A 16,091-nucleotide genomic window follows, 5' to 3' on the forward strand; every position below is an offset into this window, starting at 1 on the left:
AGCCTGCAATACATTCATTCACCATACCATCTCACGATATTCGTATATGCATCAACATACCAACACGAAAAGATCTACCTACTACTCTCGACTACTGGTCTGAAAGAGCCGCGTAAGATGCTGTGCGACCTATACGGAGGCTTTAATTTTTAAAGCTTATGAGCTTGTGGTAGGAAGACTCGCGTCCTTGCAGTATCCTAAACGTCTTGGCGATGCTGAGAGTTCGTTCTAGTAAACGAGCAAGCGTGTGAGATATACAATGGATGATGATGTATGCAACATGTAAAAATTCAATCGTTTGATTGAAAGTTGAAACTTTGTGTTTTGCTCGAAAGTTATTTATAGAGTTCACCGGGAGGTACTTTTTTATTTATCTGGCAGCCAGTAAAGTTTAACGGGAGGTGCACTGGTCATCGTAGTACTTTGCTCATATGAGATAGCGTCATACTAATTCAACGTTCGAGTAAGTTTATACTCCAAGTTTGAACACGAATATATTTTTTGGGAGAAGTCTTTGGATCGGCCGTTTACAACTCTTTCAAAACACGGTCGTTTCGACTACAGCGTAGAGTACGAGGTACATGTTTTCAAGATCGTTACTGTGATGTGAACGTGAGTAGTATTGCCACTTCAACGTTACAACACCATCACAGTATCAGTATACTATTCACAATATCGATTGAAGTATCTTGAAAGATTCCAGAAATTTGTAATTATGCTCCTCATAACGATTCCACGTCTTGTGATTTTCATCGACAAATTATTCCCCTCTGCCAGTCAAATAAACTATCCATAGAAACTCCGCTGGTACTTCTAAAATCTTTTCTTCTTGTGCTTCATCTAACTTCTTCTTGCATTCCTAGTAGGAATCAAAAATCTGAAATACACACAATGAAGCAGGAGAAGATTTACCCACCGATCCGAATACATGTGCGTTAAAATAGAATAGCAGCTTTCAGTATTCTACCACAGTTCGAAGATTGGTCGAAGAACGTAGCCCAATCTTTTATGTTCTGTTTTCCATCTCAAAATCTCAGTCTTGCATTTCTCATTCCCATCCATCCAATACAATGTCTAAGTAGCCAATTTTCAGGTATGGATCCAGCACTGAACATTCTAGTCTTTGGTTTCCTCAGTCATATACTCTTTCCTCCAATCCATCTAACAAACCTATACTTGAGCGAGACAAATCCCAGACCCAAGGACTACACATCTAGATAGATACCCAGGTAAACACATATATACCTACCCCTTTCCCCCGCATTCTCATCATGAAAAAATAAATCCAGATACGCCACTCCCGGATCCATAGATTCGATATGAGTACAATATCGCCACCACCGCAATTCATCATGGATATCCATCCATATATTTCAATCCGATAACAAAATACGTATAGCCAAAGACCATAATATATAAGTCTTGCAACCGAATACCACATGTGATCAAGTACCCAGCTAAAGTCATAGTTGACTATCATCATTCTTCTCATACTTTACCTTTCATCTCTTCCTTATATTCACTCTCAAGATTTACTTTACTTCACGACCTACCAATTACTAATCACTAATCACTTCTTAACTACTAGGTATATCTCTTCAGATATTTCGTTGCACATCTACTTCAGGGCCTCAAGCCTCTATATACCTAACTACCTCTTGCGCCTCTAAAGCCTCTGAAATCAGCAGTTACGTACCTAGATATAATGCAAATATCGTAAGTTCAAAGAACCAGAGGAAAAATATCACAGATTATTTATCGAATCGATCCAAAATACGTAAAAGGAGAAGCGCGAAGATGAATATAAACAGCGAGGTAGGAAATGATATATCGTCCTACTTTCACTTGATATGACTTGAAAATGTAGCATAAGCAAACGGTTGATTTAATTAATGAAAATCCGCGATGATGACTGTATTCTCTTGCATATAGTTTCAATCATTCGGTTGCTGCTAACAGTGGAAAGAAACTGAGTATATCTGAACATCCTCGATCACCCCTGCCACAGTAAGTTCTATACAGAGCCTCACTGTATTATACCTAGAACTCGGTATTAGAATCCGCATTTTACATAGTAGTCAACGATACAGGTCTCACAAATTTGGTCACGTCTTAATCCCATCTCGAAGTTTGTTGGAAAGTATTTGAAGGGAATTTAATTGTTCAATGAATGAGATGTTGAGTAGCACTTGATTCCAATTTCATGAATGGAAAGTGTGATATATGGGCTTGGAAATGCACCCGTGCATTAGATCCCCCTCTTCGTTCTATCTTCACATTAATCCAATCGTTAATGCTGCCAGAACGAATAAATTTGAAAGAAATGAAAATAACCCTCGCCCTTCCAGCTCTAAACCATTCTATAGTAGCCGCCGGTCCGCCGTCTATCCATTCCATTCCTTCCAAGACCACTCTATTCAAGAACACCCTTTCGTGACTCGACCAGTACCTCTATTGTAGCTACCAGACAAGGAGCCAAACCTTGTCTTTCATCGAATCTCCTACTATCCTATCGTTTTTAGATTGGTGATTTTGATTGTGAGATGCACAGCTATGCATCTTTACTCCACTCTCTCGTCTGCTTCAAGTTTTCTCGCTTCCTCTAGTCTCTCCAAATGGGTATACCTTATGCACCACAAACTGACCAACAAGCCCAACACCGACGCCGTTACTGTAACCAAATATGCGCTGCGATAACATTGCAAGCCCTCGGTACATTCCCTCACACCTCCATCTTTCACAATACTATGATGATCATAAACTGTGCCATAGAAAAGATTAAAGATGTATCCTGAGAGGACTGGGGAGAGGGTCATGAAACCCCAGTTTGTGGAGAGGCCATGAACACCAAAAGCCTCAGCTACGAGAGATGGGAAGCAACCGAAAAGAAACCCATAACCGAGACCAGTGAATGAGGAGACAAGGAAGAGGAGGTGTGGGTTTTCAGTATTAAGAGCGGCGATTTGAGCGACGAAGAAGATCAGAGAGGCGAGAGTTAGACACCATAGACCACTACAGCGTAGGACCTTGACGAGGAAGTCTGAACCAACTCCTACTTGAGCGTTAGTGAAAGAGAAGCTATAAAATAGAGAGGATTACGTACCCGAAAGGAGACGACCAGTGAATGAACAAACAGAAAGGATGGATACATGCATTGCTTGACGATGCATGATGAACTCTTCTGGGATTGAATCATCCCAATGACGCCAAAGTGCTTGTGCATCATTTCCGATATTACTAGGATAGTTTAGTTGAGGCTCGAGTTCGAGTAAAATGAGAAACTTACTTGATAGTCATCAATCCAATGCCTGTGAGTATCCCCATCAAAGCAAACAATTGCCAAAATTCGACTGTTTTGAATAATTGAAGTCCTCGAATATCTACACGATGCGCGTGATCCTTCTTGTCAGTTTCGTCTACATTTTTTCGAGATTCTTCATCGGTGGATTTGGACATCAAGGAGGAGGTTTCGTCGGTATCGGACGTGACGCCGTTCTCGGGTACCTCTGCCTCTATCACATGATGGTTTAGGATATGATGTTTGCCCGAAGACGCAACAGGTGGATATAACATACCAGGTTCAACATCTAAGACATCTCTCTCTGCTCGTCTACTGTCCTCTGATTTTGTGCGATGTAGTCGATTTGAATCGGATCGATTATGGCCGGGAAGAGCCGAGTAATGGGCGTGTGGTATCACTCGTAGGAAAAAGAATCCTAAGAATACTGTTCCACTAGTTCCACAGGCCAGGACTAATAGGAAATGACCCGCATCCCCTGGAAATGTAAATGCAGTAAATGCAGAAAAGAAAAATGCACTGAGTCCGAAAGTGGCCAGTGGGAAAGCTGTCGCTGTACCTCTGTTGTGTGGCCAGTTAAGAGCCGAAGTCTTAATGGCAGCTGCATTGGCAGCACACCCTCCAAGACCGGTAAAGAATGAATATAAACAAAGTAATGGTAACCATCCAGACCCTTTAGCGTATGCTTGATATAGTGGAAAGTATCCCGCGGCAAGCAAAATCGTTCCCAATAGAACGGCAGGTCGAGGCCCCTTTCCATCTACCAATAATCCAATTGGTATACCACATGCATACATTCCCAGATTTCCAAATAGACCCTGTTTACAAGTAATTAGCATGATATCAAGAGCAGATAGTTTGGCACAAGGTGGTCTTACTATCAAGTTAATCTGTGTTGATGATAACTTCAATCTATCAGCGAACTGCGGGCCCCAATTGGAGAAAGCATAGTTCGTTCCACATGCCAATGCAATACAGGTTGCTGCAACACTCGACACTATCCTCGCTGCTTGTAATGGCTTTTCCGACATGTTCGATGACCGCGTCGTTATCGTGATTACTCAAAGGGGGGGCTGTATAGTTTCACGTCTTAATCATTGCAAAAGTCAAAGCAAAAGAAGGGGTATTCGCTGGCGAAAAATGGGAAATGATATGTTTTATAATGAGAGACAAAAGTGTTCTCCCAAGTGTTTCTGGGCAAAATACGAGTGATTGTCTGAAAGAAATTAGAGTATCCTCTTGCTGTCGTCTGCACACACGTAAGTCCGTTATCAGATAAACCAACTCCGCTAATGTCTCCTTATCAGTTTGATTTACGGTGGATCTTACAAACCACCACCGCACTAATGCAGGTCAGTCGCCTAGACTGCTTTCATCAGCCGCATAGATCATAAGGAGCCATCTCCAAAACAACTTCCAACGTTATCCTTCAACTTTTATGCTCAACTATTAACGATACAGATTTTTCATGAACCACATTCAATAGAGTCTCGGATTATTTTATTGCCAAGTTCAATACTGCGACATCACATTATAGCAGAGCGCAAAAATGGGCGCTCTACTTTCAATTCCTTTGTTGGCTGTGCCAAGCATGGGCACTGTGAGTTCTACCTATTGGACTTTGACATGAAGAGATTACTTATCTTCTTAGGTGATGGGTTTTGCTGCAAGTTGCTGTGGAGCGGCAACATGCTCTGCTGTATGCAGTGCCTGTGGTAAATGTGGTAACAGGTATATCTTCATATTCGAGGCGTTTGTTTGATAAACAAAGACTGACTGATGAAAAGTGTTGCCACTCGTATCGCATACGCCCTCATCCTCTTAATCAATTCAATATTATCATGGATAATGCTAACACCATGGGCGATTAACAAACTACAAGGCTTGACTTTGGATTATATGAAGATCAGTTGTCCAGAAGGAGAATGTTATGGATGGGTTGCGGTTCATCGGATTAATTTCGCACTGGGAATTTTCCACCTTATCATGGCATCGATGCTATTAGGCGTAAATTCTTCAAAGAATCCGCGTGCAGCAATACAAAATGGATTTTGGGGTCCTAAAATCATCGCCTGGTTGGGCTTGATCGTACTTTCGTTCTTGATCCCAGATGGGTTCTTCTTGGTATGGGGAAATTACATTGCATTCACCGGATCGACACTATTCCTCCTTCTCGGACTTATTCTGTTGGTTGATCTTGCACATACCTGGGCGGAATATTGTCTCGAACAGATCGAAGCATATGATTCTCGAGCTTGGAGAGGAATTTTGATCGGATCAACATTGGGCATGTATGCATGTTCCTTGGCCATGACCATCGTACAATACATTTTCTTCGCTGGTGCTGGATGCTCAATGAACCAAACCGCTATTACTCTCAACTTAATTTTCCTGGTTATCGTCTCCGTCGTCTCTGTCCACCCTATGGTCCAAGAATTCAATCCAAGAGCTGGTTTGGCGCAATCAGCTATGGTTGCTATCTACTGTACATACCTCACCATGTCTGCAGTATCTATGGAGCCTGATACGAAGCATTGCAACCCTCTCATTCGAGCTCAAGGAACGCGAACAACCTCTATTATTATTGGCGCGATCGTTACTATGCTCACAGTTGCATACACAACAACCAGAGCTGCAACACAAGGAGTAGCTCTGGGAGGAAAAGGAAAGAGAATCGCATTGCCCGAAGATGATGAGCATGATCTAGTTACTCAACAACCAGATAGCCGACGTGAAATGCGTGCAGCAGCTCTTCGACAAGCCGTAGAAGAAGGAAGTCTTCCTGCAGACGCTCTTCTAGACGATGATGATGAAAGCGATAGTGGAAACACCGCCAAAGATGACGAGAGAACCTCAACACAATATAGTTACGCATTATTCCATGTAATTTTCTTCTTGGCGACCACTTGGGTAGCTACACTTCTCACCATGAACATGGATGAATACACAGATGGAAATACAAGTTTTGCGCCTGTGGGAAGAACATACTGGGCATCATGGGTCAAAATCATCAGTTCATGGGTATGCTATGGTATTTATACATGGACATTGATTGCACCTGTAGTGCTACCAGATCGGTTCGATTTCTAGATACGAATAGTTTGCTTTTGGTTTTTATCGCGAGGGTCTTATTAATAAACATTGTATTGTATTCATATTGCATCTGTTTTTCCAAGCGGGAAACATCAGAAGGGTGATTCAGTTCTGAGATTTTATGGGGAGTGGCGCGAGTTATTATGTCCTAGCATTACCTACCTACCTTTCCATAGGACGGAATTTGATATATCAAAAGTTTCATCATTGCGTGCACTAATTCTTATCTCTCGTATAGCCTTTTGCATAAAAAGTCCTTGAATTTCATTCTGAGAGGACGATATTTGATCAAATAATTAACATCAATGCTCAAAGTCCAATCCAGTGATTTAGGAAACAAGATTTGGACCCTTGGAAAATACATTCTCGGGGTCAAATCTCTTCTTCAATTCGGCAAGACGTGGATAATTGACGCCATAAACCAAACTGCCTGCTTCATGGTTTGCTATCAAATTCATTAGCCAATGACGTCGCTTTCTTTCTGCGATAAAGATGCAAGGGGGGCTTTTGCTAAGTAGGTAAATATCGAACGTGGAAATAAGGTTCGCGTAGAACCCACAAGCGATGTTTAGGGGAAGAACCCAAAGCACCAAAACAAAAGAGAGAAAACTTACCACCATCGTAATTTGCATACGCACCCACTCCATCCTTGGTAATCTCATCCGTGCCGTCCTTGAGCCTCCTCTCCAATTCCGCCTTTGTTTTTTGAGCCATCATCCTACACCACTCTCTACACTTCGTATCCGTCTCCTGACTTTCCCAACTCGCTCCAAATACCAAGTTTCCATACGCGCCTCGATTCGCGTACGCGGTATCTTGCTGTCCCACCTGTAATATCTTGCCAAAAGGTATGTATTCGAAAATCACCATGGTATGTTTCGCATCCGGGGTTTCGAGGAGGAATTTCTCCGTCTCGGTGTAGACTTCCGCGGCGAAGGCATAGGTTAGTGGGAACATGACCGCGGCGCCTTTCAAGTTGCGTCGGAGGCCGTGAGCCATGGGTTCGTTGAGCATGCCGTTTACTTCTACGTAATCCATTTCTCTGGTGGTGTTGGCGAGCGGCTCGAGATCCAAGAGCGGTTGGAAGTAGGCGTGAGCTTCGGCTTCGGTGCCGTTGTAGAAGACGGGGACGAGGACCGCGGGCTGGAAGGCTGGGGGTGGAGAGGCAAACGCGAGGAGCAGGAGAGCTCTTTCTTCTTCGAGCGTGACGATTGTGTTGGCGAATGAAACGATGGCTTCTAACTTCTCGCGGGGAAATACTAGCATACCGCCCCAGACACGGTTGGGTTGCGGATGTAATCGATAGGTAAAACTCGTCGTGACGCCAAATCCAATACCCGCACCGCGGATTGCCCAGAAGAGATCGGGTTCCTGATTTGCAGAACACGTTACAATACGTCCATCGGCGAGAACGACTTCTGCTTCGAGGAGATTATCAATCACTAATCCGTGCTTGGGAGTGAGATGACCAAAGCCACCTCCAAGGGTTAGTCCACCGATGCCAGTATGATTTACGGTACCGCCGACGGCAGCGAGGCCGTGGGCGAAAGCAGCGGTATCGACGTCGGACCAGAGGGCGCCGCCTTGACAGCGGGCTGATTTATTGACGGGGTCTACGGCTACGTTGCGCATTTTGGAGAGGTTAATGGAAAGGCCATTTTGGGTCGACGAGGTGCCTGATGAGCCGTGTCCACCGCCGGCGACTGTGATGGGGAGTTAGTTATAGGGGTTCATAAAATTTGATTGGACAATGTATCAACGAGATACACACCTGCGAAATCGAGCCTATGTTCTTTGACGAAAAGAACGAGTTTGGAGACGTCCTCGGCGGTGGTAGGATAGACGATTAGGGCCTAGAGAGGATGTTAGCAAGTACATTATAACAGACACTGAAAATCGATTAGGGTAGATGGATATATATATAAAAACATCCTTGGGGAACGTTGATGGAAATCTCAATTCTCCAATCTCCAAAACATCACACAAACATCACTTTTCTTGCCCCCCCCCCCTTCCCCTCACTCCCTAGAGCAACAACCATTTCCTCACCCTCTCCCTTTCTCCCCAAAACAGAAGAAGAAAAACAGAAGCAAAAACCAAAACCAAAACCAAAACCAAAAAAAAATAAACCCACCGCCTCCCTCTCCGCCGCCCTCGACCACCTACTAATCCCCTCCACATACCCCTCATCCCCCTTCATCAAAATCTTCGCATCAGAACTCAACTGCGCCTTCAAACTTTCCACCAACGGCCCTAACGATCTCATTTTCACTAAGGTTCCGAAAGTTCGAGATTATCTCAACCGCAAAATTTTCTCTCGGAAAATCCGAAATAAGAGAATAATCCTTCCACCCTTCAAATATTTTATTTAATCTTGTTTAATTTTCTTCGACTTCGAACTCAAACTCGTTTTCTTTATCTTGATTGATCTTGATCTGTATCTTTCTCGTGGTTCCTAGGTATCTTCTTCACTTCGCCAAGTAGGACGTAGAAGTAGAACAAAGTCCCACGAAACAAACAGCGAATATTACACACACGACTGTAAGGTTACGACGATTGTCCGACGAGACAGAAAATAGGTAGCTAGATAGGTACAGAAATTCCACAAGCAAAATTAAGTACACATAAGCTTAAATGATAACCCCCATCTCGGATGCACATGCATATGCATATGCACATGCCAATCCCAATTCAATCAAGCCCATGGATGCCCCATCTTCCCCTCCTCTCTCAGCCCCTCTTCTCTTACTCTGTAAAGAAAGAAGAAAAGAGAGAAAGAAACAAAAGGAAAGTAAAGAAAAGAAAAGAAAAGAAATGCGGGGTCCATTATCCATTATCCATCCATCCATCCATTCATTCCACAGCCCACCCTAACCTTACCCCTCCTCGCTTATCTCACATCTCACATCTTCCATCTTCTCCACCTACATTCCCTTCATCTAAATTCCCTCAACCCAACTCCCAAGTTCTTTCTTTGTCAAACACTCTCTATCAAACAGTCTCTATCAAACAGTCTCTATCAAACACTCTCTATCAAACACTCTCTATCAAACACTCTCTATCAAACACTCTCTATCAAACCAAACACATACCTAGCTAGATACCCAGCTAACCAGATCAACACCAAGCCAGCTGAACCCCAACCCACACCGGACACGACCTGACACATCAACATCACAGCAGCCCTCCTTTTCGGAAAGGATTTGCGCTGCGGGCGTTTGTTGGCAGATAGGCGTGTGATGATGATCTTTATATTATTTATATATTATTTACATACTTAATCTTATCTCGAGCTTACTTATATATATATATATATATATATATCGTAAATAAGGGGTTTAATAAACTTCTCTTACTTTCAGCTGAAAAAAAAAACAAAAAAAACAAAAAAAACAAAAAAAAACAAAAAAAACAAAAAAAAACAAAAAAAAAACAAAAAAACAAAAAAAACAAAAAAAACAAAAAAAACAAAAAAAACAAAAAAAACAAAAAAAACAAAAAAAACAAAAAAAACAAAAAAAAAACAAAAAAAAACAAAAAAAACAATAACAAAAAAACAGAAATATGATTAATAATTTGAAAGTACCTAGGTACTCGGATCTAGAGATGATGAAGTGAAATTTATGTGATCATGAGGATATGATATCTGAATCAGTTATAACGTGCTTATGAGGGATTATGGAGGTAGTGCAGTTTTGTAGAGAAAATTCCTGTATCACTTATTATCGTTGACAATGTGATCAAGCTGCTTCACAAGAAACTAGAAATCAGAATCATTCAAGGTCGGATTTTGATTTCTTTGTAGTTTTCTTTGAGAGCATAGAACTGATATCAATATCAATATCAGCTATGATATCTGATTCCATTCCCATTTCCATTTCCATTCCCATTCCCCATCCGATTCCATCGATCCTCTCTCCGTTCCCAAAAACACACCTTCTCTCCCATCTCCCCTCTCCCCTCAAGAAATCCCCCTCCCCCCATCAACCTCCAAACAAGTCCCAGTAATAAACCTCGCCTCATCACTCGCCAAAAACAAACAATAATTCGCCACATCCTCCGGCGTACACAGTCGTCCCAACGGCACATTAAAGAGAAACTTGTCACGATTATCCGGCGTATCCTCTACACCCGTAAATGTTGAGAAACTACTTCGTATTAGTCTTCTCTTTAATAGATTTTCAAGCCATGATGAAATGAAATGAGATAAGATATGATGGGACACATACAGCCCGGTACCAGCAAGAAGAGGACAGATAGAATTGACTCGGACATTTTTAGATCCATATTCTGCCGCGAGTCCTTTCGTAGCCTATATCAAAACACCATATTAGCAGAAACAACCACAATCACAGAATAAAAGAAACACTCACATTAACAACAGCACCCTTACTAGCATTATACCAAACCAGACCCGGACGAGGTCTCGTCGCCCCAATCGACGCGATATTGATCATCGATCCACCCTCCCCGTGATTAACAACATGTGGAATAAAATGTTTCGTCGCAAAGAAGATAGATTTAACATTCAGGTTGAAAACCCTATCAAATTCATCTTCGGTGACATCCAACGTGGGCTAGATTCCCAAAACACAAAGTCAGTTTCTCAAATTCCACATACTCATACTCATCTCTCCACCCCTCCATCTCCAACTTCCCTCCTTCATTCCCGCCCCATCCACATCCACATACCTTATTCCTATAACTCCCCCCCGCATTATTAACACAAACATCCACTCTCCCCCACCTCTCCACCACCCCTCTACACAACCCCTCCCACTCCGCCTCCCTCGTCACATCCATCTTCACAAACACCATACTCTGGGGCCACGCACTCGCCACGCGCTCGCCACCCACCGCATCGATATCCGCAATCACCACTTTACAACCTTCTTCCGCGAAGCGGCGCGCGATGCCGGCGCCGAAGCCCGAGCCGCCGCCCGTGACAATCGCGACTTTGTTTTGGAGGCGGGTGCCGAGGATGGGGGGTTCGGTCATTTTGTTTATTCTTCTTCGTCTTCTTCTTCTTCGTTCGACAGGTTAGAAAGGAGTAGAGGAATAATATATTGATGAGCGACAGACAGATTTACCCTCTTGATTACCCTCTTGATTAGAAAATTAAACAACAACCTCTCACTCTCAAACTCAATCAAAGCAAACAGTGAAAAGTAAAAAGTAAAAAGTAAAAAGTAATTACATACATACAAACAAATTGACCAGATAAACCTACCCACCTACCTACCTCCCTAGTACAGACGGGAAGGTGCGGGGGATAGCCACGAAATGAGGGGTAAGCGTCACGAGACTTCTCGATTGGTGTTGCGCAACTATCCAATACTCCAATGAGATCGAATATGACCTTTTCTTGTAAGTACTTGACTCAAACTGGTTGACTTGGCTCCAATAGTAAGCTATCCAAATATCAACGTTTGGTATCCAGTGAAGTTCTTCCACACATCTAACCTCGCAGCACTTTCATTCACGAGATCATGAAGCTAATTGCTAGACACACGGACAACTCACAGGTGTGCAATAGTTTTGAGCAAAACCATCACTATTTTGTGTTTACTCACTTAAGAAAGGGAGACACGAGCTTTCAGTTGAATAGGAAGTAGGTAATAGGTAGTTAGGAATGTCGTTCATCAATCGAAACTAGTCACGACTTAATGTATCGCATCGTAGCACATTATTTCGTAACCTTATTTTTTCCCCCATCATCATTATCATCATAACCATCTTTTTCCCCCCAAAGCATATCTACCTGAACAGCCATTCAGGCATATTCTCCATCGTCCATCATCCTTAACGCCCTTATATCATTTCTACTTACGCCTCTTCTCCCTTCTTCGCAGCCAATGGTTCAATATTCCAAATCGACTCAGCGTACTCATTAATACATCTATCACTACTGAAGAAACCCATTCTAGCCACACTAGTAATAGTCTTTGTAGTCCACTCGTCTTGATTCTTATATGCTTCGTCCACCAAAGCTTGAGTTTGGTTGTAGCTGTTGAAATCATCGGAAACGAGATAGTAATCACCATGATCTTTAATAGCACCAACGAGAGCACCGAATGCATTAGCATCCCCGAACGTACCCTTTTGAATAGCCTCAAAGACTTTCTGAAGGTCAGGGTCAAGTTGAGTAGAGCCGTAAGTGTGAGCATGGCGAAGGTCATCAACATCTTCAGCTAAGTTACCAAAGAGGAAAATGTTGTTCTCTCCAATCTCACGAGTAATTTCAATCTGAAGTTTGATTAGTGAGATGCGCGATAAATACAATAAGGGATAAACTTACATTCGCACCATCGCAGGTACCAATAATCAATCCACCGTTCAACACAAACTTCATGTTTGAGGTTCCACTGGCTTCTGTACCTGCTGTCGAGATGTGTTCGCTGATATCACTTGCCGGGCAAATCATCTCGGCCTTGGATACATTGTAATCTTCTAAGAAAATAACCTTCAGGAGATCTCCAACGTCTTTGTCATTATTGACAACAGAACCAACGTTGTTGATAAGATGAATGATAGTCTTTGCCATCCAGTAGCCAGGAGCAGCTTTTCCACCAAAGATCGAAACACGAGGTGCCAACTTTTTGCGCTCTTCTGGACTCATAGCTTTGATAGTCAAGTATCTGTGAATGACACCAAAGATGTTCATCTGTTGACGCTTATACTCATGTATACGCTTGACTTGAATATCAAACAAGGCAGCTGGGTTGACAGTAACATCAGTAGTTGTCTTGATGTGCTTCGCTAAGCGAACTTTGTTCGCATACTTGATTTCCTGCCACTCTTTCTTGAAAGTCTTATCATCTGCGAATGCTTCAAGCTTGCTCAGAAGAGTAAGATCCTTGAGGAACTCATAACCACCAAGCTTGCTGGCAATCAACTCAGACAATCTAGGGTTGGCTTGGTGAAGCCATCTTCTAGGTGTGATACCATTGGTGACATTGGTGAACTTGTCAGGGCCAAAGATCTTGACAAAATCCTTGAAAATGGTGGTCTTGATTAAATCAGAGTGAAGTTCAGCCACACCGTTAACCTTGTGAGAACCAACGATAGCCAAGAAAGCCATGCGAACCATCTTTGGTTGAGATTCTTCGATAATCGAGACCCGGCCGAGGAGATCTCTCTCACCAGGGAACTTACGTTCCACGGTTTGTAAGAAAAACAAGTTGATTTCATAGATAATTTGAAGATGTCTGGGGAGCAAGTTCTGGAAAAGAGGAACGGACCACTTTTCGAGAGCTTCAGGAAGAACAGTGTGATTTGTGTAACCAAAAGTCTTCGTGACAATTCCCCATGCCTCATCCCACTCAAGACCTTCAAGATCAACAAGAACACGTTGAAGTTCAACAACAGCAAGAGTTGGATGAGTGTCATTCAACTGAATAGCAACTTGTTCTGGGAATTGCTTCCAAGCACGCTTAGACTTCTTGAATCGACGAACAATATCATATAATGATGCAGCGACCCAGAAGTACTGTTGCTTCAAGCGAAGCTCCTTTCCACGCTCGAGATTATCGTTAGGGTATAAAACAGCACTGATAGTCTCGGCACGTTGTTGATCGGCCACTGAACTTTCATAGTCACCACTGTTGAACTTCTGGAAGTCGAATTCACCGCTAGCAGCCTTGCTAGACCAAAGACGTAAGTTGTTGGTGGCGGGAGTATCATAACCTGGGATTGGAACATCATAGGCTACGGCCTTGACAATTTCTCCGCCCTCCCATACAGTCTTCGATACTCCCTGTTCATCTTGATACTTTCTGACATGGCCATAAAATTGGATCTGAAAACCATTAGCTCTACACGAAATAACTTCTGGGCAAAGGCAAACTTACATCAACAACAATATCATGTCTTGGGAATTCCCAAGGATTGAAGTCAAGCCAGTAATCTGGGACTTCGACTTGATATCCATCTACAATTTCTTGCTTGAAGATACCATATCTATATCTCAAACCATAACCCCATGCTGGATAGCTCAAGGAAGCAAGGGAATCCAGGAAACAAGCTGCCAATCGACCAAGACCACCATTACCAAGGGCAGCATCATGCTCTTGGTTGATGATATCTTCGATTCTGAAACCAAGATCCGAAAGACCCTCTGAAGAAAAAGTCAGAATTTACACTTCTAGAATATCCTCACAAGTCATCCAACATACCTTTAGCAACATTCTTCAACCCAACATTCAACATAGCATTGTCGAGCGCTCTCCCCATCAAAAACTCCAAACTCAAGTAGTACACACGTTTACCATCGGCAAAAGTTTGTCTCTGTTGAGTACGATTCCACGCCGTAATCAATTTATCTCTGAAAGCCAAACTGGCCGCGGCATATGCAGCAGTTTCATCACAGTTGAACATACTACGAGCCAAGGTAGTTTCAACATGACGAACAACCTCCTTCTCAAAGTCCTCCTTGGTCTCAAATCCTTTAGCAGTATATTTCTTCCATGCTTCTCGTTGAGGTTCAGGAATCGATGCTATACAGAGAGGGCAAATAATTAGCGTGAATTTCAACACGGCATCGAAACGAGAAAGATATCAGCAGAACCAAAGAAATATAACATACCTTCTACACTTTTGATTTCCCCAGCACCAAAACCGGTAAAGGTACGCCTATGTTTAGGTCTTGTAACGCCAGCAGGACCAACAGGACCTTGGAGCTCACTAATCGGAGCACCTGTAGAGGGACGTCTTTCTCTAGTTGCAGTTGCCATCTTGAATCTCAACCTGTGCAGTCTTCGTGACGCTTTTCAATACGCAGATGTGCCGAGTGATTGACGAGCAAGAGATGAGAAAGAAAAAGTTGCAAGAACTTGAGGGAGAAGTTGAATAAAAACTATCTGCTCAGGCGATCGGCTAGGTATGTATGTATGTATGTATGTCTGTATGTGAATGTATGTGGTGAATGCTCGTTCGTTGATGTTGATGCGGGGTTAATCACCGATCGGGTCCAGCTCAGGTAATTCTAATTGCGGGGGATGCGAGTGTGCTTGGAGTGACAGGTGATTCGAATTAATGTACTATGTACCGGTATGTACCTGGTATGTATGCAAGTAAAGTAAGAGATATTATCCCAAACCAATCTTCTCTGATAAATAGAGAAGATTCGTGGTGCGAGTTATATAAGTTGTGTGATATAATAACCAACCGATAGACAAACCAACAAGCAGAAGAAACGACAGACAGACAGGTAGGTACCTAGTTCTCGTATATATTCGGAAAGAAGCTCATTGATATAAATATCCCCATTTCACAAGTAGCTCCTTCCTGGAAATCCTCCCCACCATGACCATAACCATGACCATGACCATAACCATGACCATGACCATAACCATGACCATGACCATAACCATAACCATAACCATGACCATAACCACAACCCATTCCTTCCCCTCCCCCACCATAGCTTCTTCTGGATATCTTCCCGGACATTTCCATCGATCTCGAGAAAAACATACGATCCCACCCAACCTCGAGCCTACCGACCTGAGCCTACCACGAGCCTGAGTAACAACAGGGGCCTCTCTCTCCCCAGCTAACCCGCCGACCATCTCCACAAAAACAGTCTGCACCAATTAAACTCCCCGCGCCCCACTATAACGAGCTACACACATGCAAAGCAAACCCAATACTTTATACATCGCACTAAAAGCAAGTATGTATGTCCTCGAGTGTGTGCGGA

At 42.9% G+C, this 16,091-nt stretch overlaps 6 protein-coding genes across 6 annotated transcripts; 1 reads left to right on the forward strand and 5 right to left on the reverse strand.

Moving 5' to 3' along the window:
* Positions 1–2,561: 2,561 nt before the first annotated feature.
* Positions 2,562–4,329, reverse strand: EAE98_007791 (uncharacterized protein; the record flags this gene model as incomplete). The annotated part of the gene is made up of 5 exons (XM_038955414.1): positions 2,562–3,052; positions 3,104–3,237; positions 3,287–3,512; positions 3,576–4,116; positions 4,177–4,329. The coding sequence occupies 5 exons, from the start codon at positions 4,327–4,329 to the stop codon at positions 2,562–2,564; spliced, it is 1,545 nt and encodes a 514-aa protein (XP_038808143.1).
* A 518-nt stretch (positions 4,330–4,847) lies between these two features.
* EAE98_007792 (uncharacterized protein) lies at positions 4,848–6,388 on the forward strand (the record flags this gene model as incomplete). Its single annotated transcript, XM_038955415.1, has 3 exons — positions 4,848–4,898; positions 4,950–5,029; positions 5,086–6,388. 3 exons carry the CDS (start codon positions 4,848–4,850, stop codon positions 6,386–6,388), a joined length of 1,434 nt encoding a protein of 477 aa, XP_038808144.1.
* A 332-nt stretch (positions 6,389–6,720) lies between these two features.
* Positions 6,721–8,657, reverse strand: EAE98_007793 (uncharacterized protein; the record flags this gene model as incomplete). The annotated part of the gene is made up of 4 exons (XM_038955416.1): positions 6,721–6,836; positions 7,006–8,094; positions 8,163–8,244; positions 8,526–8,657. 4 exons carry the CDS (start codon positions 8,655–8,657, stop codon positions 6,721–6,723), a joined length of 1,419 nt encoding a protein of 472 aa, XP_038808145.1.
* A 1,695-nt stretch (positions 8,658–10,352) lies between these two features.
* EAE98_007794 (uncharacterized protein) lies at positions 10,353–11,389 on the reverse strand (the record flags this gene model as incomplete). The annotated part of the gene is made up of 4 exons (XM_038955417.1): positions 10,353–10,539; positions 10,621–10,703; positions 10,765–10,968; positions 11,084–11,389. The coding sequence occupies 4 exons, from the start codon at positions 11,387–11,389 to the stop codon at positions 10,353–10,355; spliced, it is 780 nt and encodes a 259-aa protein (XP_038808146.1).
* A 161-nt stretch (positions 11,390–11,550) lies between these two features.
* On the reverse strand, positions 11,551–15,353 carry EAE98_007795 (uncharacterized protein). The gene is made up of 5 exons (XM_038955418.1): positions 14,976–15,353; positions 14,566–14,886; positions 14,242–14,507; positions 12,690–14,189; positions 11,551–12,637 (listed from the first exon to the last, which is right to left on the reverse strand). The coding sequence occupies exons 1-5, from the start codon at positions 15,121–15,123 to the stop codon at positions 12,218–12,220; spliced, it is 2,655 nt and encodes an 884-aa protein (XP_038808147.1). The 5' UTR covers positions 15,124–15,353; the 3' UTR covers positions 11,551–12,217.
* A 283-nt stretch (positions 15,354–15,636) lies between these two features.
* EAE98_007796 (uncharacterized protein) lies at positions 15,637–15,960 on the reverse strand (the record flags this gene model as incomplete). The annotated part of the gene is made up of 1 exon (XM_038955419.1): positions 15,637–15,960. One exon carries the CDS (start codon positions 15,958–15,960, stop codon positions 15,637–15,639), a length of 324 nt encoding a protein of 107 aa, XP_038808148.1.
* Positions 15,961–16,091: the final 131 nt, after the last annotated feature.

This window comes from Botrytis deweyae, assembly GCF_014898535.1.
Source record: "Botrytis deweyae strain B1 chromosome Unknown BDEW_019, whole genome shotgun sequence".
Classification (NCBI taxonomy): Eukaryota; Fungi; Ascomycota; class Leotiomycetes; order Helotiales; family Sclerotiniaceae; genus Botrytis; species Botrytis deweyae.

Bases quoted from the DNA above. Each gene is read 5' to 3' on its own strand.
- EAE98_007795 (XM_038955418.1), bottom strand. From the start codon at position 15,123: ATGGCAACTGCAACTAGAGAAAGACGTCCCTCTACAGGTGCTCCGATT. The intron at 14,190-14,241 runs GTAAGTTTGCCT...AATGGTTTTCAG, and splicing joins GACATGATATTGTTGTTGAT to ATCCAATTTTATGGCCATGT. The intron at 12,638-12,689 runs GTAAGTTTATCC...ATCAAACTTCAG, and splicing joins GTACCTGCGATGGTGCGAAT to ATTGAAATTACTCGTGAGAT.